This window comes from Zootermopsis nevadensis, unplaced genomic scaffold (genome assembly GCF_977971745.1).
Source record: "Zootermopsis nevadensis isolate Lab colony 2312 unplaced genomic scaffold, Znev_1.0 Znev_ptg000019l, whole genome shotgun sequence".
NCBI classification, from domain to species: Eukaryota; Metazoa; Arthropoda; class Insecta; order Blattodea; family Termopsidae; genus Zootermopsis; species Zootermopsis nevadensis.
Window position 1 is genome coordinate 143413 of NW_028259151.1, and position 25999 is coordinate 169411.

At 36.0% G+C, this 25999-nt stretch overlaps 1 protein-coding gene across 3 annotated transcripts in view; it reads right to left on the reverse strand.

Annotated features, from left to right (window-relative positions):
- Positions 1-346: 346 nt before the first annotated feature.
- The window catches only part of ine (solute carrier family 6 member inebriated), a 113899-nt gene continuing 88246 nt past the window's right edge, over positions 347-25999 (reverse strand). For all 3 annotated transcript variants that reach the window (XM_022059207.2, XM_087351377.1, XM_087351376.1), the window contains 9 exons: positions 17794-17928; positions 16773-16989; positions 11413-11680; positions 8939-9167; positions 8533-8645; positions 7185-7325; positions 3957-4157; positions 2112-2288; positions 347-1099 (listed from right to left, as the gene is read on the reverse strand). In XM_022059207.2, coding sequence (XP_021914899.2) covers positions 938-1099; positions 2112-2288; positions 3957-4157; positions 7185-7325; positions 8533-8645; positions 8939-9167; positions 11413-11680; positions 16773-16989; positions 17794-17928 — 1643 coding nt within the window. In that variant the 3' untranslated portion in view covers positions 347-937. The remainder of the gene's footprint in view (positions 1100-2111; positions 2289-3956; positions 4158-7184; positions 7326-8532; positions 8646-8938; positions 9168-11412; positions 11681-16772; positions 16990-17793; positions 17929-25999) is intronic.

The following is a 25999-nucleotide window of genomic DNA, read 5'->3' on the forward strand; positions in this document are numbered from 1 at the left end:
CTGTAATTTTATTTTACAAACTTTCTCATTAAGCGGATATCAAAATAAATAGATAAGCTTAGAGTATTTAAGAATACTAATGTTTCAAAGCCAAGTGGCAACTCAATTTTATATTTTGTGGTTGTATAGTTCTCAATGTAAACAGCAATTAATTCTTTAAACAACATTTTCCAGTTGATCTTTGTAATGAAGTGTGGTGGTTCCTTTGTGGTGCACACAGAATTCTTATATATTATTTAGATCAGCTTTGATTTCAAAGGGTTAAAAATATTTTGGTATGTTTGAGGTTCGGTGTAATCAAGCGAAAGCCAAACTACATTTCATAATTTGAACAGAGCGACATTAATTTATTTATCATACATTTTATTAACATAATTATTCCTATATTCTTTGGCATTATGAGATGGACCAACAAGCTCAAATAATTCATGCGGCAGTCTTAGGTAGAATATAATGGTAAGATAAATGTTCTCAGTGAATTAATAACAATATTTCATTGGTACATTTTGAGGATTCATCTTACACGCATATAAATATATTCAGCAGAATCATGAAAGGATGTTGGCCTAACTGCAATGCCCTAGTGGCTTTGTCTGTCATTACAGAATAATCACTGTAATTACTATGAAAGTTATACAAATTAAATGATTTCTGACACCAGTTATAATTTACGGCTTCACAACATATCTTATTCACAGCAAGCATTAAAATATTTTGTCAAAATCATTGCTTTGGTGAAATTAGATACTATACCAAAGTATCTTACACTACGACGTCAGTCTAAACTGCATCTTGCGACCTTAATTAAATAAAACAGTTTCTCACATTTCTTCTGCAAGTGTAGCGTAAATAACTACACTGTATATTTTCACTGGACTTCCAGGAAAAAATGCATAAAATTTTGTTTAAGTTACAACACAGTAAAGGGAAACAAATGCTATGAACAATTAGTTGGCACAATCTGTGTATCCAGCTTATTATCAATAAGAGTTGTCATTTCTCTCTCTTCTTCTTTACTGGCTGAAGTCATATGCTTACACTTCTCTCGCCCACAAGTCTCACAGAAATTAAAGTCTGATTTCACTGATTTACGAAGTTTCTGAAACCAAAAATCAAATACAGATATTCAATTGAGATTTTTCCATTTTTATACAGTTTAATTCAAATTAATTATCACAAACATGGCTCATATCTGATATCAGACACCAATGATTTAAAACAGCTCCAGAATTCTATTTCCCCTCTTAAGTAACACTTGACAATCAGACCCACTGAGATGGTTACAGTCTGTAATGTCCATGTATTCGAAAACTATGACAGAAATGGAAAAATATGGAATTTAATTAATAAAAGGCAAGTATGGTGCAATCTGCTTTTACAGTTGTGACAAATTTATCATTTACCATGACAATTTTGTTAAATAGGTTTTTCTTCTTCTTTTTCCGGTTTAACAATGTTTGTACATTTTCCGGCACCCTTTACGGGTCCCCAACTTTTCAGTTGGCTTGATCTATGGACATTCGGTACGACTCCTTGGACGAGGGATTGGCCTGTCGCAAGGCCTCTACCTGTAAACAGGACAGCACGACACAACATCCATGGCTTGACTAGGATTCGAACCCACGGTCCCTGCAACCGCGTGGCCACTGCAGACCTCTTAAATAGGTTTTTGTAAGCTAAATAATTATTTCAATCAATGAACAGTACACTTGGCACTCCTATAACGTGAGTATGCTCCTAATAGATTGTTTAATCTTAATTTATTCAATTTTATACGCTAAAAAATAGAGATTGTTTAGTGAACTGTGAACTGCCTGCAATTCACTAGACAATCTGATATATAAAATTCCACTCAAGTAACACTATAGGTTTGCATAAGTTCTCATATCTATCTTTTGCAAAGTGTGTTTAAACTGTAATTCACCAACAATTCTGGCTGAATATTTCATGGTTTCCCTCAGTCCCAAAAAAATCAGATTCCGTGACAATAATTTCAAAAGTGCACCATTTACTTCCCAGTCATTTCTGGTCTAATCTATGAATCAGGAAGTCTTCTGATAAAATAAAAGATATTCCATGTAAGCTACTAAGCTATGTATCACTTAACTTACATCAAGTAAGGAATTCCCCTCAGTTCGCACAATAACAATAATTGCCTGTGCTGGAATGCATACGAGTGAAAGTGAAGCAATGATCCATCCTAAAGTTTCTGCCCATACAGGATATCTATAAGCACCATTGTTGTATGTTGGAGGCGTGTAGTCAATCAGGCTAAAAATCCAGACAGCCTGAGGAAGAATAAGCATTTCAACAACATATCAGATACTGAAATCATCATTCCAATGAAAATATAGGAATCACTGAACTGGGGATACTGGATACTGGGAATGACCCGTTCTTCAAGTGCCTGAGCACTGTGGGTCCCCAACTTTTAGTTGGCTTAATCTATAGACATTCGGTAGGACTCCTTGGACGAGGGATCGGCCCGTCACAAGGCCTCTACCTGTACACACAGAAAAACGCGGACAAACATCCATGGCTTGAGTGGGATTCAAACCCACAGTCCCAGCGACTAAGCGGCACAAGGCCCACACCTCAGACCACGACGTCACTGTCGACCCCAGGAATCACTGTTCATAACAATAAGTTGACATATGTATAATGTGAAGATTTTGTGGTGACTGAAGTTGATGTAAGACTCTCGGCTACAAGCTGTGTCAGGTGGCTGAATGGTGAATAATGGATACAGTTTATTCACCATTCAGCCACCTGATGCGGCTTGTAGCCGAGAGTCTTTCATCAAGTTGACATATGATGTTAACAGAAAAAATTTAAAAAGTATTACTCATTTTCATCATTTACAAATCTTTCAGCTTCATTATTTTATTATGAAGATAAATAAATATAGATATTCACAATTGTTTTAGCTGTTCTCCTCTGTGTTATATGGCATGAGACAATATATGTTCAACATCTTTATATCCTGTGTCCTCTCCTTTTGATCCTGTCAACCAGTCTTCATGAAATGAGACATGAAGAGTATTGCATTGAGGGACACCCTGATTCTCAATTTTCTACTAGCAGTAGTTAAAATATCAGATGTGAGATGGAATTAAAGTAGTGTTATTCATTCAGCATAATTACAATTCCGGTGTTATGAATTCTTGGAGAATAGCAAAACATACATGGGAGTATGAAAAGAATAAACTGGTACATATACTAAGTACATACTTCATTAAGACCCATATCTTTCATTTGAAGCATTTTGTAATATGATGTGTACTTAACAAAGTAGATGGAAATATTATTTATGACCACGCAGAATAATGCATAACACTGTAATGGGACAAACCCTACCTTAATGTCCATACTGGCACTCCACTGCGATTTATTGGTGATTTCTAAGATTTGGGGGTTTCCAAATCCCAATTTGGAATTTCTTTCAGAGGGTTTTGTACTTAAGTTTATTATTCTTAACTGAAGGTTGTATTCTTTAAACCAAGTGGGCCCCGAGTTCCCAGAAATTTCCTTTACTGACTTCCTCAGCCAATCAGAACTTCGGATTTAGAGTTAAATGCGAAGGACTGCTTTGTGCGAGAAGGGAGTCTCAAAGGAACTTTCGTTCAGGACGGACATTTAGACTTCGGAGTTAGAGAGATACCATTCAAGACACTCCGGGAACTGACCATCTACCTCTGTGGTGTCTTCGATTAACAGCCTGCCAAGCGGCCCTTGAGACGAACACGCTGAGCAGCAGAGCTAACTGATTCAAGAAGATGGAATGATTATAGCATGACAAACCTTGCAGTACTAAATTTGTATGTGCAAGAAATAAATATGAAGGCCAATATGGTGTATAAAATCACAAAGAAAGCATTTCAATAATAGGTGTACTTGAATGGAGTATACTTCCCACTTTGTTATTTACTTATCTGTATATGTGAATGTAAACTTACCATGAGAAGAGCTGGAGCCGCCACCCACCAACAGAACCGGATGTAGGGTGAAGGCAGTCTTCCCGTCATTTCTAAAACATTTTTGGCAAGCCGATGACCGCCATAGAACCATGAAATGGCAATCACCTCAAAGAAAGCCAGGTACATTATTGAGATAGAAGCAGCGAAGTGATCTACCAGTTGGAAGAAGTAGATTCCACCCTGCAAAAAATGAGGATAATGAAAAATAATTATTCTGAAATACAGGATTCAGTGCTTGATTAGTTTTCAGATATGAAACTAAATTTGTAAGTTCTGGATCGAGTATGAAAATATTTTTTTATTTAATGCTCCCACTTATGACCTCTGACTTCTGCCTGCCTGATAAAACAAAGGAAGATATATAGAGTACTACTTTGTTTTGGACTTTGTGCATTGTCTTTAATTTTTAAGTCTCAATAATCTTAAAACCTTAAAAATCCCTATATTTTGAAGGATGTCTTTCTTCATCCAGATTCAGAAGAAGCCCAAACACTCAGTCTGCCAGATGCAACAGAATAGGTGCCCACCCCCCTTAAATAAATTCAACGAAAGATCTGTCATTTGAAATGTATTGAATCATAAGTTTTTAAGAGTTTTAAGACTTTTAAAAAATAATACATTTCAATGTAGGGCTCTACACCTTATCAGAGCTAGAGAGTATATTTATTTTTCATGCAAAATATTCCTGTATTTTTTTAAATAATGCAAGTAAGTAAAATTCTTTGAATATATTAATTGCCTTTCACCCTTTATAGTGTTCTTCACTTCATGACTACATTTTAGTATCAGATATATGCTTAATGGAATAATAGTTAAAATGAGAAAAGTAAATGGTTTTTTGAATGGTATGGCATTTTTATGCAAAAGAGATTCACAGAGTATTGGTATGTAGCGGGCATGAGGGAAGGAGTGGGTGGCAGCAAGTTCCAAAATCATCTTTCATTGACCCCATTTTATATTGGTCTGCAAGTAAGTGAAATTTCTGCATTTGATGAAAAACATACTAATCATACAACATAAATCTTCATATGTGGGGAGGGGGGTAATAATTTGAAGATTGATGTGAAAACCTCAAATTCTGTGGGTAATAATTTGACAATTATTCGCTTAGTATAATTATGCACTGGGCAATGTTCTATCTGTATGTACTGGAATTTAAACGAATTCATAATTAATAAGAGGAACATTTATGCTAACTGTGCAACAGATGAAAGTAAATTTCAATTGTTTTAATTTCTCCAGAAAAGAAATTACTGTGTCCCAAATAAAGGACATGGGTTTTACAAGTAAGGGAATGTTATAACAATTCTAGTATAAAATGCAATTCTGAAGACTCACACTCCACAAGGAAGTTGTTCAATTAAAGGATTAAAAGGCTTGTTAAACTGGGTATAATACTGAATATCCTTTGATGAAAAGTCACTCACTGCAAGAGATTAAGGAGTGCCAGATGATGTAGCATTCTTTCTCTGTCTTTGCCCTTATGCCCTTATCTTATCTGTTTTCCACCAGCATTAGTACTTTTATAAGTAGTGTATGTTCAATTAGACATCGGTTCCTTAAATGAATGACATTCCAAAATCATTCTTACCTTAGAAGAGAATTGGCAGTATTACATTTAAAGTACTTGCCTCGCATCAATATGGAGAAATTACAATCCAACATAGCAAATAATTAAAGAAACTATTCCAAAGTTACAGAGGCAACACTCCTGGATATAGTATTTTAGATGCTTTGCCATATTTTCTCTTACAAGTCATTTTTAAAGTACACATTTGCAAATATTTACATTCCTGGAGAGAGCTTGTGAAACAAAATTTTGTAAAGTGAGAGTTACATTCCCGAATGACTAAAAAATTCCAAACAATTTTAGTGCTTCAAAAAAAACATACACACAATAGAAACATTATTACTTATTACATACATGCTATATAAAATATAGAAAAAAGGTCCTGTAAACAGCAAAGGGGAATAAACATTTTTCTTGCCTTCATATTGTGACGTCGATGCCTATCGTCTATCGACTATTGACTATGGGATCTATGTCAACCTGGATTTATTGAGGATAAATCAATTCACAGAGTCTACACATACAGGCAACTGTCCTAATACAGCTCCAAAGTCTCTATTTCTACAACTATGTGACATGCAATCAGCTCTTTCCACACTATCCGTTGAGCCATTCTTGTCCCTAAGCTTGGAGCTCTCCACTCATGCACACACAGCCCTCAGCCCACAGCACCCCACTGGACACACGCTGGCTCCTCAGCTGCTCCGGTTCACGAACCGGTGCTCTTCGCACACACACGGTCCTCGGACCTCAGCACCACATCAGACCACTCGATGGCTCCTTGCTCTCATGCACTCAACACTCTCACCAGATCACATTTCACTCAAGACCCACTCTTTGCTTGATTCACCATCAACTCTCGCTCTATTGTTCCATTCTTTCCACACCAGAGAGAGACTACACACTCGGGGAGGTGACCTTTTATATTCGCGGAACATTCCAGACTCCAAGGATCTACAACAGCACTTCTCAGCTTATGGTAAGCGTACCACTCACTGGTGGTACGCGAGCCAATGTTGAGTGGTACACAAACCAAGTAAGTAAATCAAAAGGTAATATTAACATAAATAAGCTTTCCCTGAACATATCTGGTTAGTGGTACATTTAGTGTGTTAAATTAGAATCAGTGGTATGCCAGCGAAAAAGGGTGTGAACCCCTGATCTAGAAGATTCGCTTCCTCGAAGGTTTTGTTAAGGAGGGGAATATGGTGTCTGGAACATTCCATGGTGGCCACACCTACAGCCAGCATCCAATAGCCAAGGAGGGGAGTTAGGTAGCCTCTCCCCACCAGTGTGAGCCACATGCTCCTTTGGCGCCACGTCACAATATTCTTTTCTTTTGACACTGAAATGGAAATATTTCACAAGATGCACACCAAAGCACAGCATTAAGTGAAGTGACTCATGTACTTACCCTCGTTTTATTGACTGATAGAATGATTGGATTATGATGTGTCCTTTGTATTTTGTTCACACATTTGATTTTGTATGGAAGATTTTGGGTGATCAAGTTCATGTTCAGATGGTATGCATTTTGTTACGAAAGTTTGTACGAGTTAAATCTCAACATGTGAATCTTTGTGAAGTAAGGTCTGACTGAAAACTCTAAATTTACTTAATACATATCTAGTATGTACCTCTGTTATGTGTGGAAGTCCAAAAAGGAATGAAATTATAACCACGATCAAAACCAACATCTCATGACAAATGAGATGCTTCTTTATGAGCTTGGGAAATCCATCTTGAATGGAAGTGACCACAACTTCCACAATGGCAACCTGAAATGAGAAGACGATAAGCATTACTATCAGTAAAAGTAACCACTGAACGCATTTTCATTGAAAATCTTCCAGTTTCTTCCAGTATGCTTACATATTCAGAAGGAAAACTACAAAATACTATAAAGAAATGAAAATATTTTAGAAGAACTCAATAGGGACCCAGCTGTAAATAAATGATCACACTGTAAACACAACTGGTTAGATCACATTAGAAGGATGGGAAATATTAGGCACCTAAAACAACTTCCTGATAACCAACTCAATGGAAGATGTAGATGTGGATAACCATTAAAGAGACTACTAGATGAAGATGACTGTCTTCTAGGATATTTTGCCATATAGTCTGGTAGAAGTTTGCCAATATTTGCTGCCTCCATCAACAGGGCAATGAGTCACTGCCCTGATGATGGAGGCAGCAAGCGCTTTTAAAACACTCACAAACTTCTACCAGACTGAGTTGTAATATCCCAGAACACAATCAGCTTTACACTTGTTAATGTGAGAACCTGAAATGTCACAGACTACTAGATGATTACAATTTTGATGCTGAAACAGATCATTTATGGGCCTAATTTGTGGCTAGAATTAAAAGCTAATAAACCCATCCATTGCAAAGTTACTCACAATATATGTATTGCACTGCAGAACTTATTTCCCATATTACTTTGTTAAATATTAAAACACAGAAAATAATTCAAGTAAAATTATTTTAGTTAATGATTACTGTATGATTAATCATGTTTCATTTTGTTGTATGATCAACTATTTTCGTATAAACAGATCTGATTTAAACTTCAAGTAAATTTGGGATTAATAAGTAAATGTACAATATGGATCATTATTATATTCATGGAATAACTTATAATGTAGACAGTAAATTCTAAATTTCATTAATATCCATGCAGTAGTTTTGAGGATATAGTACGTAGATGGACAGACAGACATTCTTCCCTCCTTGCATTTATTTTATGCAGTTTGTGCAAGGAATGCAGAACATACTCACACTAAATGATTTCTGCACAAAACTAATTCATAGAAGAGGATTTCATTTTATTAAATGTTACACCAAGGGAAGAAAGAAGAGAAAATAATTTTTTTAAAAATTTTAACTCCCTGCTATTTCATTGTAGACTTAAAACAAAATCTTGTATGATTTTAAACTCTTCACACTGCCAATCTTTTATTATAAATTAATGTAACCAACCTGGCTGTTGAGACCTAGACATAACAGCATGAAGAAGAAAAGGACTGCCCATAACTGAGGTGCAGGCATTTTGGCCATTGCTTGAGGATACACTACAAATATTAATCCAGGACCTGTCAAGAAAAGTTACATTACTTCATTTGTTTAACTTTACTTCACACTTTAGTTACTTATTATTGCTATCATCACTTTACATTAAATACAGTTAATTTTAAAAAAATACTATTTATATTTTCTTTGAACCCTGTAAAATACAATATTCATATTTGACACATTAATTAATTGTGGTTCAGTTTAACAGCTTACCTGGAAAAATGTTTTATGTTTACCCAGTAAAGCCAATAAAAATGTACCAACTTCAGAAATGCAGAGTCCACTGGTACATATAGTAATAGTTCATACTCACCGTCTGATACAACATTTTCAATTGCTGTTCCATGCTCTGAAGCAATGTTGCCAATAGTTGCAAATGCAAAGATCCCTACTAACATACTGGTGAAGCCATTTATCGTAGATACTGCCAGAGTATCAACCAAGATTTGGTTGTTAAATCGATTGTAACTGGAAAACGACATCACAGATCCAAAAGCAATTCCAAGTGAATTGAAGTTTTGAGCTGCAGCATTCACCCACACCTTTAATTTGGGAAAAAAAAGTTAAAATTAAAAATAATTTATTGTGACAGTAAATTATCATCTCTGATTATAGGGACTAAAACATGTAAGATTTAGGAGCCTCCAAAGGCATTCATAATAAATTTAATAAAATAAATCAACCTATTCAAAATCTGAAAGGTGAAAAACACAGTTAACACACACATAGACTGCATGGTACTTTCAAAAGCATAATTATTTACATAAGAAAGGAAAGTATGCTTAATATTGTAATAGAGGATACAGCAGATTTGTACTGTGAAATTCAAACAATTTTGTATGAACAATGAATTTCTTCAATACATTGTAAAATACCCTCGCTAATTAAACAGTGGAGGGATTTGTTTAGAGTAACTTGAATCCTCATCTTTAATATTTTTGTTACAATGTATATCAATTTGTCAGTTTATCAATATCAGTTATAACTTAACTGCTTTGATTATTGTTATAATGTACATCATGATGAGTATATATGTACAGAACTACATTAACTTATTTTCTCCAAGGAACCCATTTCTTTAATATACTAATTTATTTATCCCATCAGAGCAACAAACTAATAACATCCACTCACCATATTTATATGAACTATTATTCAATTCCAATTGCCTTCATAGTATCAGTTTTGAATGAGAATATGAATATTAATATCACATTACATTATTTACCTTCAACAGGCTAACTACAATACATAATTCCATAACATTGCCCTGTATGTGTTGTGTATAAATAGTTAAAGAAGTAAAAATAAATTAAACATAAATTAGTTCATTCAATTACAACTTTGATATAAATGTTGTAGCACCATAATTTTTTCTGACTTACTAATTTAAACATCATTTTCATGATTATAAATGCAAAATTTATCTAAGTATCTCATATTGTGATATATTCTGAACATGTTTCTTTTTGAAGATTTCTGTCTTCTGGGTTGTTGCGGTGTGTAATCTGGTCGATGTTAACCAACGTTTCAGAGGTCATACTACCTCCGTCATCAGGGCAATCGCCCTGATGACAGAGGCAGTATGACCTCTGAAACGTTGGTAACCATCTACCATACTACAAAGCGCAACAACCCGGAAGACAGAAATCTTCATACTCACTGCTGTGAAAACCTCAAATCATACATGTTTCTTTTTAATCAGAATATATAATAATAAGTTATCTGAGTGACCTGCTTGACAATACACTAATATGGACACAGATATTAAATTTGAATTTCTGGCTGACATGACCAAATATTTCACTTAAGCCAGAAAGTAAACATAACATTAAGGAAAAGAAGTATGTTTGAAGTTGAGTGTTATAAAATCTGCACTTGGGTCAACAAAGAAGCAATAGAAATATATAAACTCAATAGAATGCATTACTTGAATCAGATGCTTAAAAATATATTTAATAATGCTGAACCAAACCAGAAAAAAGTCAGGGAAGGGATCCTTATTAACATTATATTACTTTCATACAAGGTGTACACGGTATGGCACAAATGTAAAAGGCAAATTGTACATGCCAAAATAATGAAAGAAGTTCATATGAATGAAAATGGGTTTGGAACCACTTCTTTTCCAAGACACAGCCATCTGTTCTTTCTCAGCTCCATACCTTTATTGCTTCCCCTCTGCACTTGTAATGAAGCAGGTGACAGACGTAAAAGAAAGTCAGATAAAACACTGGATATACACTTCAACATCAACACCTTGACTGCATTCTGTTACTTAATTTATAAGTCCCAAATTCAGCATATCTGTCGTTTAAATTTAATTTGTTTTATCAGTTGTATTCGGTAGCAATATTAACAAAGCTTGCATAAAAATGTTGATAAAGCTTATAATAGTAATTTAGTTGTATTGGCGCTAAATATCAATTCACACTGAATGTTCATTCATTCTACTGAATGGCAGATATGCACATCTTCTATAGGAATGCAAATGAAGGCCAGGCATCTCTATGACAAAATTTCCATAGTAACAGAAAGTTCCATGTAGGCATTCTAAACATTTGCAATCCCATGATATTTATGCTCTGAGCATGAATGGAAAGCTATGAAAATATGACAGAACATTAAAAAAAATTCTGAAAGGAAAAGAGGACTCTACATTGTAAAGGAGGCTTCTTTATAACTATCTTCAAAGAAACTTGTTTATTATTTTTGAATGTAGAACTCATCCTTACATTTGAGCCAGAACGTTACGTTACATCATGTATAAGCGTGCTATTTACTTGCCTTAGAGTCTGCAAGAAGTTCCCACTGTGGTTTGAAGAAGTACTTGAGACCTGCATCTGATCCATCTAGAGTGAGAGAATGTGCAAGAAATGCTAGGATAAGCACATATGGAAATGTTGCAGTAAAGTAGAGAACTTTGCCAGATGATCTGACACTCTTCCAGATTGAGAAGTAGACAAGAATCCAGGCCAAGATGAGACATGCTGCCAGTTCCCAACGGATCACTCCCAGGTTATCAATTCCATCACTCATTTGCAAAACCTTGTGGCTGAAAGGAGATGGTCCATGTTATGGTCTTTCATTTCATGTCATAATGACATCTTTTGATATTATACATAATGATTATTCACAGTTATGAGTATTAATAAAGTACAGAACTGCTACTGCTCTCTAAAATTAATATTTATTCATAAAAAGGTCAAGGTTTTTCTAATCCAATATTGAGAATCTGCTCTGGGAAGCTGTTGATAAGCTCAGAAAGTCAAGATATATTGTCTCTTTGCCAGAGCCTGTAGACTCATGTTTACACAAATTCATCACCAATCCCCATGTTGAGCCAGATGAATCCAATACACACCATTTTACCCAATGTCCCTAAGATCTGCTTTAATATTATTCACCCATCTATGCCTGTTTCTACAAAGTGGTCTCTTCCCTTAGGATTTTCTGATTAAAATTTTGCATGCATTTCTCAGTGCTCATATGTGTGCAAAATATTTTGCCTATTCCATCCAACTTGATCTGATCATCCTAATAACACTTAGTAAAGAGTACTAAAGGCGGACTTTCTCCAGTTTCTTGTCCCTTCATCCCTCTATTATATATTCTCCTCGGTACCCTTTTCTCACACACTTATTCTTAATAGATCAAGGTTCACATTCATACAAAACAGCAGGTAAAAATTAGTCTTTATATTTTAATCTTTACTTCTTATGCTGAGGATATACGTATAAACAAAACACAGACTTTTAATGTCACCACAAGGACAAATTTTCCTGTTCTTTTCATTATGGCTCCATTATTTATACATAAACATTAACATATAATTACCAATAATTGATACAGACCATTCAATGCCAGTTCCTTTGACTCCCTTGGCATATTACAGAGTGTAATTAAATATAAAGGGATTGAGGGAACCCCTTCAGAGAATCATAAAGACAGAAGAGATTTATGTATGCATATTTTACTGTGTTTATATATCAGGTCTAAGAGTTTTGACAAATTTTAAGAGGATGAATATTTACAATTTGTAATAAATTAGGAACTTATGGATAATTCAAACAAAAGCTGCAATGGAAACTTCTTCCCCTGCAGTTGATCTTTGATGTTTGAAATTTAAATACCTTGACAAGAACTACTTTTTGTTGTTCAGGATTTAAATTAGTTCCATCCAACAGACTGAACATTTTAGGTTTAATACTTTTGCCTGATATTTAAGCAGCGATAGCTTCCAAAATATCATGGTCTTTAGTCAAAAAACAGAATAATGGAAAATGTTCAATAACATGTGTCAGTTTAAATATAAGACCAATTCTTTGGCATGTGAACTAACTACAACTATTCAGATTCTTTATCCAGGTGTAAATAAGACTTAATAGGATTAATTATCTAAAATATATAAATCATGCATACAAACAAGATTAACACTTTAAAAAAACAGTTTGTGCCAAACGCGTTTTGACCTCAAGAGTCATCCATCATCAGTGGCAGTGTCTGTGCCTGGATTGTGAACTTCAACGTTGCATGAGTAATATCCACAGGCACAGACAACACAACCACGGCTCACAGTAGACCAACAAAGGAAACCTCAATTTAGGCCACTGGGCATCAACCTAAGTAACTCAATTTAGATATTACACAAACTCATGTGCAATTAAACGTTCAGTGTGGTATTACATGAAGTATGGTTTTATACAGTGTGACCTTTTATGCTTAGTACTTTATAACAAACCATCATTTTATGAATTGTATGTTTTTAATGAATTAGTGTTTTGTCTCTTGAGGTTGAAAAGCGTTTGACACAAAATGTTTTTTAAAGTGTTAACAGTCTTGTTTGTATGCATGATTTATATATTTTAGATAATTATTCAACACTGCACAGTATGCAAGTACTACATTTATTTCCATAAAATTGAAAACACTAATTTATGCTCCCTCTAACTGTGAGTGGATTCTATTGCTAGTTATTAATAACATCCAGTGATTATGTGTGTTTGTCATTGTTAATGCAATTCTTGTTAAAAACATGCATATAAAGCTTCCATGCAATTATTAATTATCCTAAAAATTGAAAGAAAAAAAAAAGGATAGTACAGCATAACAACCATTAGAAATTCTGAAACTAAAAATCATAACCTACATCCCTAAAATAACTTGAAACAAACAAGTCAGGCAGTTATTCTATGTCAAAAATTAATTTTGTAATGATTTTGTTACCTCTCTTGATCAGTAATCCAGCATCTGTAGAATCATGTCTATAGGACAGCTAGAGAACAAATATAATGAATGGAATGTTTGTTGTAATTTTCTGGGTTCAAATGACACTGATATGAATTAAGCATACTGTTTTATAGTAGAAATTCTACTGTAGATTTTTTGATATAATTTCTGCAATTTCAATGTACCTCAATAAAGAAATTCAATCTTCATTTTCAAATATCAATTGCTGCAATGGCTGGAGTAATTAAACAATCTTTTGCACAAGTGCATTAAATCAACACCTGGTAAAACTGCATCTGTCCAACTACAAGCTTCATCTTTAAAATTTTCTTGTAATCAGGCAGTATTGTGTGTTTTTTGGACATCTTTCATAGAACAAAAACAAATATATAATATAATCAGGGATACAATACAAAAAATAAAAGTACCAGGGTGGTCTGGCACATAGTTCCAGGTCAAAAGAAGTGGGCATGTGGTTCTCATTGTTTCTTAATGATAGCTTGACGCAAGCAGAATTGAATGGTATACAGCTCATAAACAAATAATAAATAACAGAGTTTTAATACTGTAGCATACAAATATTCTGTATGACTTTAACATTTTGCGACAACTAATAGTGATAAAATCCTCTCGGGTAAGAAGCCACATCAATTCAGAACAGTAGTCTGACATTTCAGAAACTCTTGTCTCCATCACCAGGAAAAGACTTCTCCATCCATACACACAGCCTCTCTGAAACATTGGACTTCTGTTCCAAATTGACACGGCTGGTAGCCTGAGAGAATTTTATCAGTTTCATATTCTGACCAATTTGTATACTACATGATATTTGTAAGTTTCTAAAGGTGCCAAATCTGTATATTGTATTTTACTGGCAAATAGCTCACACCCACTTTAATCTTAGGCCACTGGCCTTACCAGTGACATCACTGTTTTAAAAAAAACCTGGGTGTCACCTCAATGAATGGTATTTGAAAATAAAGATTGAAATGACATACACTAAGATACTCAGATCCACACAGTATATAGACCATTTACACAAAGTTCAAATGTATCTACAAGATTATTTTTTATACCTAAAACTTTTAAAGAAACATCTCCCTTCCAATTAAAATTTTGGGGGAAGGGGAGGATTGTTAGTATATAGAATGTATATGAATTAACTTCACAACTTTACTCGTGAATAAACCTTTAATGACAGACACGCTGTTTGAGCATCATCTGAGAGAGAGACTCTCAAAGTTTGCTCTGAAAATTACATGCACTCAACATGGGCACCATTTGTAACACGTGCAATGTCCAAACGAGATTCAAGCTTCATCCATGCACGCTGCAGCATGTCAATGTCAACTGTTGCAACAGCAGCTGCAATTCAGTCCTTCAAATCACTGATGTTGTCTAGTGGAGTTTGGAATCACAATCTTTTGAGAAATACTGATAAAGAGATGCATGCACAACAAGCTCCAGTGTGGTGGTGTGCCATTTTGCTGGAAGAACGCAGCAAACTGCAGTTCTTGTGACTGTGGATAGACAAAGTTTTCCAGCATATCCAGACAACTGCTGGATGTAAGAGTTGCTTCGGCAAAGAAGAAGAGTCCAATCAAACGATCATACAAAAGGCCACATATTAACTTTGGCTGTCTCTAATGTGCTCGATTGTAGCAGAAGGGTGTTCTGATCCCCAAATGCATACGTTCTGTTTGTTTACCTGCCCTGAAACGACGAATGTAGCCTCATCAGAGAACATAATTTTCCTCAGAAATTCATTGTCTTCTTCCAGGTTTTCAAGCATAGTCTTTGCAAATTTTGTACGAGCTACTGTATCATCTGGCATAATTGCCTGCACCAGTTTTCATCATACACACGAGGAAGCCGGGGTAGCTGTCATAACAGGGAAAGACTGACAATCGGAGTTCGATCGCCGACAAGGGCAGGGGATTTTCCTCTAATCTCTGGGGCCTATCCAATGGATACCGGTGTCCTTTCTCGGGGGTAAAGTGTGGCTGGGGCGTGACGCAGACCACTCACCCCTATAGTGCCGAGATTAAGAATGAATAGGAGCTATACCTCTTTTCCCCCTCCCCAGACGCGTGTAACGGGACGTGAACGCCCTGTGCATTTCTTGTGTAACTCTTTAAACTGTCCAAACCGGGCACACGTTGTCCTGAAACGTCTTTGTACCTATTTATACGATTTCATTTCGATAAAACACTCCAATCTCTAACCTCCTCCTGCGAGTTCTAAGCGACTGACTGGACTTACAGATACAGGTGCAGTATGGTGGAAAATAACGGGTGCTACCATCTACCGGAAACTCGATAAAACTTCTAACAGTTTTTCTTGCAAATTGCGCTCAAACCGTGTAGAGAGTAAAGTTGTAAAGGTAGTTAATATACACCCTATACATAAAATGAAATTGATTTATAAGTGTAAATATGGTAAGCACATATCAGTTACCACAAATTTGGTGAACTTCTAATTTATTTTTCCTCTTATTACTTCTCCTTTAGACTAGCCATGTGATTGTAATATATACAGAGGGATTTGGTGTAATATTTGCTCCTTCAAGTGAACCTTTTAGGGGTCACTGAAGAAAAATTCCATAAAATAATATTAATTTATATATCAGAATTTGCATGTGAACACTGTATTTAATCTTTCTGTATATGTTTATACCTACAATATCTGTCCATATAGCATATTTTTCTTCATAATAGAACTGTTCCGGTCATGAAAGCGAAAATGTTCAGGTTCAAGACAATAATACTCCTCAACACACTACCACTACTTTATAAATTAGGGATCCTAAGATGAGGTTCCTGTGTATCAAATGGTCCCAATAAAATATAATAGGTTATTAAAATAATACCTCTGTGGTGTTTTGAAGTTTGTAGTTGTAACAATGATTTTTAACTTACTCATAAAATTCTTGAGAAGGTGCCCTAGATTCAATTGGCTTACTGAAGTTTACAGCTCTGGTGGTCCAGCACTTGTACGTATTCCAACGGCTTGAACATGAACTCCATGGAGAGTCAGATTTGAATGCAGTGAAGAAATAGTAAATGGCATATGCAATAATCACATTGTAGTATGTTGACATAATAAATGAAATGACAACACTAGCCAAACCAGCACCTGGAAGTTAAATAATAAAAATGTGCGTACAGAAATACTGCTGAGATTTCAGGTTCTCATGGTGGTAATTGTATAGATGACTGTCTTCTGGGATCACAAGCAAAGTCTCTGAAGACAGTCATTTAGAGAGAAATACTGGGTTGGAACATTTGGTAAAATTTTCAAAAAATAAAGCGAGCTATTTACTTCTAACTGTATTCAGCTTAGGCTGCGTTTTAGTTGAGAATTTAATGTGTGTTATGTAATTGCAATATAATGATGAGAAACAGGTGATATTGCACATAACATGTCCGTGTGTGTAAGTGCAACAGAAATCTGACCACTCATTGCTAAAGTAATTTATGCTTCCACTGTATCTCCTGCAAATTAATTAAAATTGTTAATGACCATTTTTATATTAATTCTACCATTTACAACCCAGTCTTTCCAACATATATAATTCTACGTGATTTACCTCCTGGAAAGTTATATATAATGTATATTTGTCTCACATGCTTCCTTCTAACACAAAGAACTATCACATCCTTTGTGGCAGGTAGCCTATATAAAAATACCAGCTCATGTAAAATTTATGTTTGTCAGAAATCTAGATGCCATAATTGGAGCAGTTAAAACTGCGTGAGTTGCACTGTTGCAGAAATTGTTTACTCCTAATACCTTTTGGAAACACTAGTAAAATTATGACATCAATATTTTTAAGCTGATGATATTGAAACCAATTAAATTATTATAACAACACAGAATATTTCACTTGGTCCTTTAAATAAGTAATGCAAAAGTAGGGCACCACATTGATCAAGTTACCTTTGAACAGTGGGCAAATCTGAGCAAGGGCACCGATGGGTCCTCTTCTTGTGAACTGACCTACAGCGAGCTCCATGTACAGCAATGGAATTCCACATATAATGAGAATGAGGAAATATGGCACCAAAAATACACCTGGAATAGAAAAAGAAATTCAGGCTGAAATTATTTGGCAAGTGAACAGGGCCCTCAACTTCATTTCCAGTGACTTGTTTGTAACAGCTTTTGACTTATTGCTTGGATGTAAACGTTTTAAATTATAAAAAATATTGCTGATGTGTAAATTTAAAATGTAAATGAATCACACAACATACCAAGCTATTTGTGTCACAATGGTTTAATATTGTGAAGAATGAAAACATGTAGGCCTGTGCTGGATATTAAATTTCTCATATATACCACGGTAATGTTATAGTGCAGTGTGGTCCAACTTTTTCCCTCACTCAGGCAAGAATAGTTTATCTCTTGGACCCAAGGGTCAAGAAACCCCTACTGTCACTATTTTTCCATTGTCGTTATCGTTAATCATACTTATTCAGAAATGACAAATTACCATTGCATATGCTGGAATATAATTTTTTTGTGCATAAACTACTACCGAGTTTTATATTATTTTAAATTTGCTCCTGCAAGGGCTTGCATCTCTCACGATTTTTACATGGAAAACTTACACAAATTATTTGAACTCTGCTACTTTAACAGCTTGTATCTGATACAATAACAATTTGTACCGGTAGAACGTACATCTTATGCTTTTAAAGTCAATGGCTTTAGTGAGATCACTGAGCAGATTGTTCTTTTACCAGTGACGGAATATCAACTTCTACTTTTGTTGTTACTAAACGAAGGGTTGATCGTAAGACATCCTCAGGTAACCTGTCCCTCTGCTTCGTTTTTAACATTTTCATGGTGGAGAAAAAATATAGCAGCTGATGAGATGAGAATCACAATTATTTTTTTAAAATCCTTGAGAGAAAAGAAAAAAATGGGTTTCTACTAACTAGTAACAAATTAACAAATACTTTCACGGGCTGGATCCAGCCCGCGGGCCGCCAGTCGGGCCACGCTGACATAGTGCACTGAAGGTGCCATTATATTGTCTAAGATCATATCTTTCTTAGTCACTGCATAAACTGAAATACAAATATTTGTTCATGGATGCCTGCAATTTATAATTTGTTGGAAGGAAACTAATTCATGAATTAATTACAATACAATTTAATACCTGAGATAAGTGTACGGGTTTTTATAGGCGCAGTCTAGAAACTTTCCGATCGCACCTCGTATATGATATTTTATTTATATGCAGGTTGACATTCCTGTAAAACACCTTTTGAAACTGCTCTGCTTCCCTGCCCATCCACCTCCACACATATAAGAACTTGAAAATGGCTAAGCTGATTTTAATTATCTTCCAATGTCATGTGAAGATCACGATTAACAGGTTCGTGATATGTTGAAATCATGTTCAGCATTCAAAGTTGTGCAATTTTGTATCACAGGACACTTGTAGACAATGAATATTGCATAAAATCGAACTTGAAGTTAATCACAACTAATGCATATTTATTAAATTAACCTCGTTGATGTTACTAATCAAATTAGACCGCATATCCATCTAGAATAGCAAGCAAGCCAGTGATCTCACTGCGAGACAAACAATAATAAGTACACAGTCTCATCTTGTGAACAAGCACAGGTCTCGGATCTGCAGAGAAATCAATGAGAACTGTTATTCACAATTCAATTAGATAAATAGAAAATACATTTATATAATTTCTAGAGATTATGTACTTTCGTGTCAAATGTATGCTTTGTCTCTTCACTCACTAAAATCTTTTCCCTGCATTGCAACCTCTAAATAATCAGTATTACTGTAAGATTCTCTAAAGGGCCATACTTAATTTTCTTCTGTGTCTTTTGTATCTGTGAAAGAATGATCAGGTTTGTGTGTCATCCCACTGGGAGGGACTTGTATGTTGTAATTTATTCATATAACATAATGTGGATTTCGGGGTCCGCAGTGGCCGCGCGGTCTGAGGCGTGGGCTTTGTGCCGCTTGGTCGCGGGGACCGTGGGTTCGAATCCCAATCAAGCAATGGATGTTTTTCTGTGTTGTGCTGTCCTGTAAATAGGTAGAGGCCTTGCGACTGGCCGGTCCCTCGTCCAAGGAGTCCTACCGAATGTCCATAGATCAAACCAACTAAAAAAAGTTGTCAGTGGAACCACGGTTCCGGAGAATTTGACGTAAATACGTCTATACGGAAAGGAAGTTTATATATTGGCTTTATTCTAAATATTTCCTTTATACATGCTTTACAATTGAGATAAGTTTGATTAAAACATTGCTTAATCAACTTGAATTAGTTACGCTTAAGATGGGTCTGTGGTAGCTGAATGTAATGTAAAGTAATGTAAGGTAAGGTAAGGTAAGGTAAGGTAAGGTAAGGTAAGGTAATGTATTGTAATGCAAGGTAAGGTAATGTAATGTTTTATAGGTAACAACAATGCCGAGTAAACAGATGACGTTTCCTAGGTAACAACAATTCCGAGTAAACACGACGTTCCCTAGGTAAATTTGTTACACTTTTTCGTTTCCCTTTTTCGTTCCACTTTTTTTGCCGAATGACCCTTCCTTATAGACGTATTTACATCAAAAAAGTTGGGGGCCCGTAAAGGGTACCGGAAAATGTACAAACATTGTTAAACCGGAAAAAAGAAGATAATGTGGATTTCTTACAGGATCTTGGTAATCAGATTTTTAAAATGGCAAATTATATTGTTTCATTATCATTGTATGTGGTTTTATACTCTCATTCCCAAGTATTGGGTTTGAAATGTCCTGCCTCCCTGCTTATTCATTTAGCTTTCCTAAAAAGTATGCATATACTTTACAGAAAATTGAGTGGCTGACTATCCCAATTACTTACAAAATCTTTAGGACCTGTAGTCACTTTATTCTCTGCTGAAACATGAATATTCGGGAAAATCATACCTCACTGTATAATACGTGTCATTCTAACACCATGAAACAGAGTCGTTTTTGAGAAGCTATTAGTCGCTCTTCTAGTCAAGAAATTTCCTGTTTTTATGGAATGAGAAACTTCATTTCAATGTTCGCAAGAGTCCATCACCGGTCCCTGTTCTGAGCCACATGAATCCAATCCACACTGTCTTCCATGTAAAGTGGCTACCATTTTCCGAACTCAGCCAAAATTAGAGTGCATAAACAAATTTTAATAAAATCCTGCAACATAAAATTTCATCAAGTACTGACACTTGTTTGTGTTCATGATTTTAACTTGTTAAGGGCGAATATGAATACTAAAGGCAGTACCCCAGAAAATCTTCTACAAACAAAGATATAATCTGTTGCCGAAAATAAATAAAAATGCCCAATCTATCTGGATCAGAGAGCTTCTTGAGAGCCAGTCAAGAAATCCCATGGTTTTCAAGGAACATGAAGGCCCATTACTAGATTTACAAGAGCCTGCCATAGGTAATTATCTTGAACTAGATGAATCTAGTCTATACCCTTATTTCGTATGTAAGACCAACTTTAATATTATCTTTCCATCCACATCTATGTTTTCTGAGTGGTCTCCTCCCTCTCGACTTTCCAACCAAAACTCTGTACACATTTCTCACATCAACATGCATGCTACATACCCTCTCTGTCATACTAACTTCATCATTACAGTATTACTTGAAGAGTAGTCTACAAATTGTTGAGGTCCTCATCACGCAATTTTATCCATTCTCCGGTCAGTTAATTCCTCTTACTTTCAAACAGAAGTAAATTCAATTAAAACTAAAAATACGTTCGTGATAAAAATCAAAATAATTAGCAACAGCTATAATGTAACTACAGTAATCAACCGTTTGAGGGTGCTTTAAAATTTAAGTATCTGAGAACAACATATAATTGAGGTTAATGACGGGGTATGAGGAATGATAGATTTCAAAAATTCTGGAATTCCCAGAATATTAAAAATCAAGATATACGAAACAAGTATTTTGTCAGTTTCTTTGTATGGGTGTAAAACATGGTCTCCTATTTGGACAATGAATACAAACTAAAATTGTTTGGCGCTCAAAGTAGTATACTAGTACCGTCAAAATAGGAGACTTGAATGGGCTGGACATGTAAAGGCCGGAGAATATATAAATATCTGCAGACGTTTGGTAGAGAAACTTTTGGGAAAGCCCACTTGGAAGATCAAGGCAAGGGAGTAAAAGAGATTATCTCAAGATTGTATAAAATGGAAGGATTTTGTGTTAGCGGCGTCGAGTTTTCGGATTCTAAAGTGGCATTATTTATCATGCATGAATGCATTCGAATAATTTGCTCAATGACAATGTTACTGACGCGAAAAAGACATGTTAATATTGTAAGATTAAAAGTGTGTGTAGACCAGAGAAAGCAATTTATAACAACCACACGCTAGAGTCATTTGGAACGTCGTACTGACTGGCTTGTTTAAATTTGTTTTCCTATTACTAGCTCAGCATGCCACGGTGGTCTAGCGGTTAGAACGCTGGCCTTGTAATCCTGGGAGTCTAGGGTTCGATTCCCGGCGGTGTCCGAATTTATAACTTGTGTTGGGCAAGGCCGTGGTCTAGGCAACACGGAGTTTTCCTCCGGGGGCTTCCCCGGTTTCTCCGTGGCATCCCAACAATTACTCCATTCACACACAGAAGAAGGCAATGGCAAACCACTTCTGGATCATCTGCCAAGAACGTATATGAACAGGTCCCAGTCCGAGAAAAGGATGGAAGGATCCTGTTCATATGGACCTGTCGTCAGACAGAACAATAAATAAAATAAAATTACTAGCTCACACTAATCAATGGCACTGTAACGCTGTTGCCGCTGCCCTTCATAAAAACTAGTACCCAGTCTTAGAACTTTTTTCAATGGTTTTATTTTATTTAGTGTTCTGTCTGACGACAGGTCCATTGTTCTGCCCAAAAAGAGTTCGCCAGTTTTCAATGGTACAGTGAGATAAATCTCCTGTAACGTTATTTTGTGTGTTTATTTAGCGTGAGATATGAAAATTGCTGTACACACACATATTTAAATTCTCTCAAATTCAAGGCCCCTTCGAGAAGTAAACCAGACCTTATGAAAAAACTGTTATAAATGAAATACTGAACCAATTTCTAACGAAGTGTACTTTGTAATAAAAATTCCACAAGTTTTAAGCCATTATTTACATATATTACCATCGTCATCATCATCAACATTATTATTGCCGGCTGGACTAACCAGGTTCGGATTCTGCAATGATTATGATTTTTCTATTTGCCACCGCGTACTATAGTCAGCGCAGTAATTTTTGGCCGGTGGAGCAGCTGGCGGACGGGCCTAATCTGTGCGGCACGGTCAGTGTATTTCTTTTTTTTGGGCTTTCAGTTCGATAAGCTCCTCGTCCTTCCTGGAGGCAGACGAAACATTCTATCTGACAAGTGACTAGCTCCTAACCTTCCCCTTGAAACTTCCACCGGCCAAAAACAACTGCGCTCACTACCTCTGGTGTTGACCCATTCAGCAATTCGTCTGGTACCAGTGGTCCCTTCTCTGGTGTAAAACAGCCAGACGTGGAGCTAACTATTCAGTACCTTCTAAAGCCGGAATTGAGAATGATTTATTTCGACTGCACCATATGCGTTCACGGCATGGTACTTGGCCACAGGAACAGCTTCGAGACTATTATCCTTCCTGTTCGTATTATTAATTCTACACTGGGTCAAGCTTGCTGTATATCTTATATTTTCGCTATACATCATATATAAATTTATTGACTATTGTGTTTGTGTCTGTTAAGACTGAATTCTATAACTGAATGCATTTATTTCAATTACAATGTAGATATTTTACGCTTTTATGAATGTTCTTTGCGACAATTCCAGTTTAAGAAATGACGACTAATCCTGCAGTTACTTTGTCTGCTTGACACATCTTCTGATGTGTGGCTGATAATTCCCAATTTTCTTCTTTCACATTTTTTTTGTATATGAAGTGCATGTGGTATTGAGATGTCAACTGATTGTGTGTTTATCTTTCTCTTGTCCACAAGTGCGACATCTGATTATGTTGTTTATGATGGTTATATCCCCGATGATATCTCTTTCCCGGTACGACATGTGGTTTTTATTATTATTCCATTAATCACCATTTTATAGGGTATTTACTTCTGTGTACCTGAGACAAAACCTTGCCCCTGAGGTATACGTATAGTGCAGCAGCTATTTCTGAAATACATTTTGTTTTTTTAATACGTGTTACATACATTATACAGACTTCGTGCAAGGCATTATATATATTTTACATGAGCGTCTTTTGAATGATGTATGAAGATCCTAGAATGGCGGTTTTCTGAAGTTCCCTAATGTCGTGTTCGCCCGGGAAGTTGGCCAAATATTTTTTGAGTGAGTTGGAGACAGTTCCAGTTGCTCGTATAATTATTGGAATTACTTTTGCTTTCACTTTTCACATTCGTTGTGTTTCAAAGAGAAGGTCTTTGTATTTCAAGATGATCTCCGCTTCCTTCTTAATTACATTTGTGTCGGTTGCTATTGCTACTAGGTGCGATCGGAAAGTTTCAAGACTGCGCGTATAAAAACCCGTACACTTATCTCAGGTATTAAATTCATCCATCACCCTCGAAGTAGTTCCCCTGGGAGTGAACACAACGATCCCAGCGCCGCTGCCAAGCCTGGAAGCATCCCTGGAAATCTTTCTTTGTCAGCCTGTCAAGCACCATCTGCGATTCCCCCTGAATCTCTTGCCAAAGACTCGCCAAAACGGCTACGGAAACCTATGAAATGCTAAAGCAAGCATTTGGGGAGTCCGCAATGGGTCGTGCACAAACTTTTGTGTGGCATTCACATTTTAAAAATGGCCGAACCTCTGTCGATGATGACGAGCGTTCTGGACGACCATCTTCGAGCACAACGCCCGAAAATGTTACGAAGATTCGGCAGGCCATTCACGAAGATCGACGTCGTACCATCAACGATTTGTGCGACATTGTTGGGATAGGCTATGGGAGGTTGCGTGAAGATGTGAGACGGAAGCGGCCGGCAAAGTGGCGCAACCACAACTGGCTGCTGCATCATGACAACGCGCCAGCGCACACCGCCCTCAAAGTTCGGCAGTTTTTGGCCTCAAACACCATGGCCGTCATCCCGCACCCTCCTTATTCGCCGGATTTAGCTCCGTGTGACTTCTTCCTCTTCCCAAAGATGAAAATTCAGCTAAAGGGAAGGAGATTTGAGACGATAGAAGAGATTCAGGCATGCTTCCAGGCTTGGCAGCGGCGCTGGGATCGTTGTGTTCACTCCCAGGGGAACTACTTCGAGGGTGATGGATGAATTTAATACCTGAGATAAGTGTACGGGTTTTATAGGCGCAATCTGGAAAATTTCCGATCGCACCTCGTATATCAATTAAGAGACAAATTCCATTTTTGTTTCGAATTATATCAGGTTTATTATTATTATTATTATTATTATTATTGTAATCGCAATCTTTTTCCTGATAATTATTATGTTTTTCGCGCAGATAGAATTTACGCGGATTCAAATTTAACTCGGGGTGGTGGTGTTTTTATTGCAGTTCATCGTTTTTTTTGGTTGTAAACGTAGGTACGACCTTGAACTTACGCAGGAATGTGTTTGGATAGAAATCTCTATTCCCGATGGTTTTAATTTACTTGTTGGTAACCATTATTTTCTGCCGAATATGGATATCAAAATTATTGAAAATTATTCTATTTCTTTGGAAGCTAAGCTGAACACTCAAAATTTCCGCGTAGTCCTATTAGGTGATTTTAATGTACATGGTTATGATTGGGTTCATGGGTGTCACCATGCTAACTCACATTATTATACCAAACTTAGAGGTGAGGTAATTTATAATGCTGCATGTTATTTTGGACTTTCTCAGTACAACCCTACCGTACAAAACAAGAATTTATTTGATCTTGTATTTGCTAATTTTACTGATATTAAGGTTTCCTACTCTGATTTTGACTTGTTTGAACCTGATACCTTCCATCCTTCCTTGGTTGTTGATCTTAGTATATATTTTTCTTCTTATTTGCAGCCTCCACGTTCTTTTCGCAATTATGCCTGTGGTGATTATGTATTGTTATATACATTTTTATTTTTCTATGACTGGACTTGTGTCTATAATCAGACT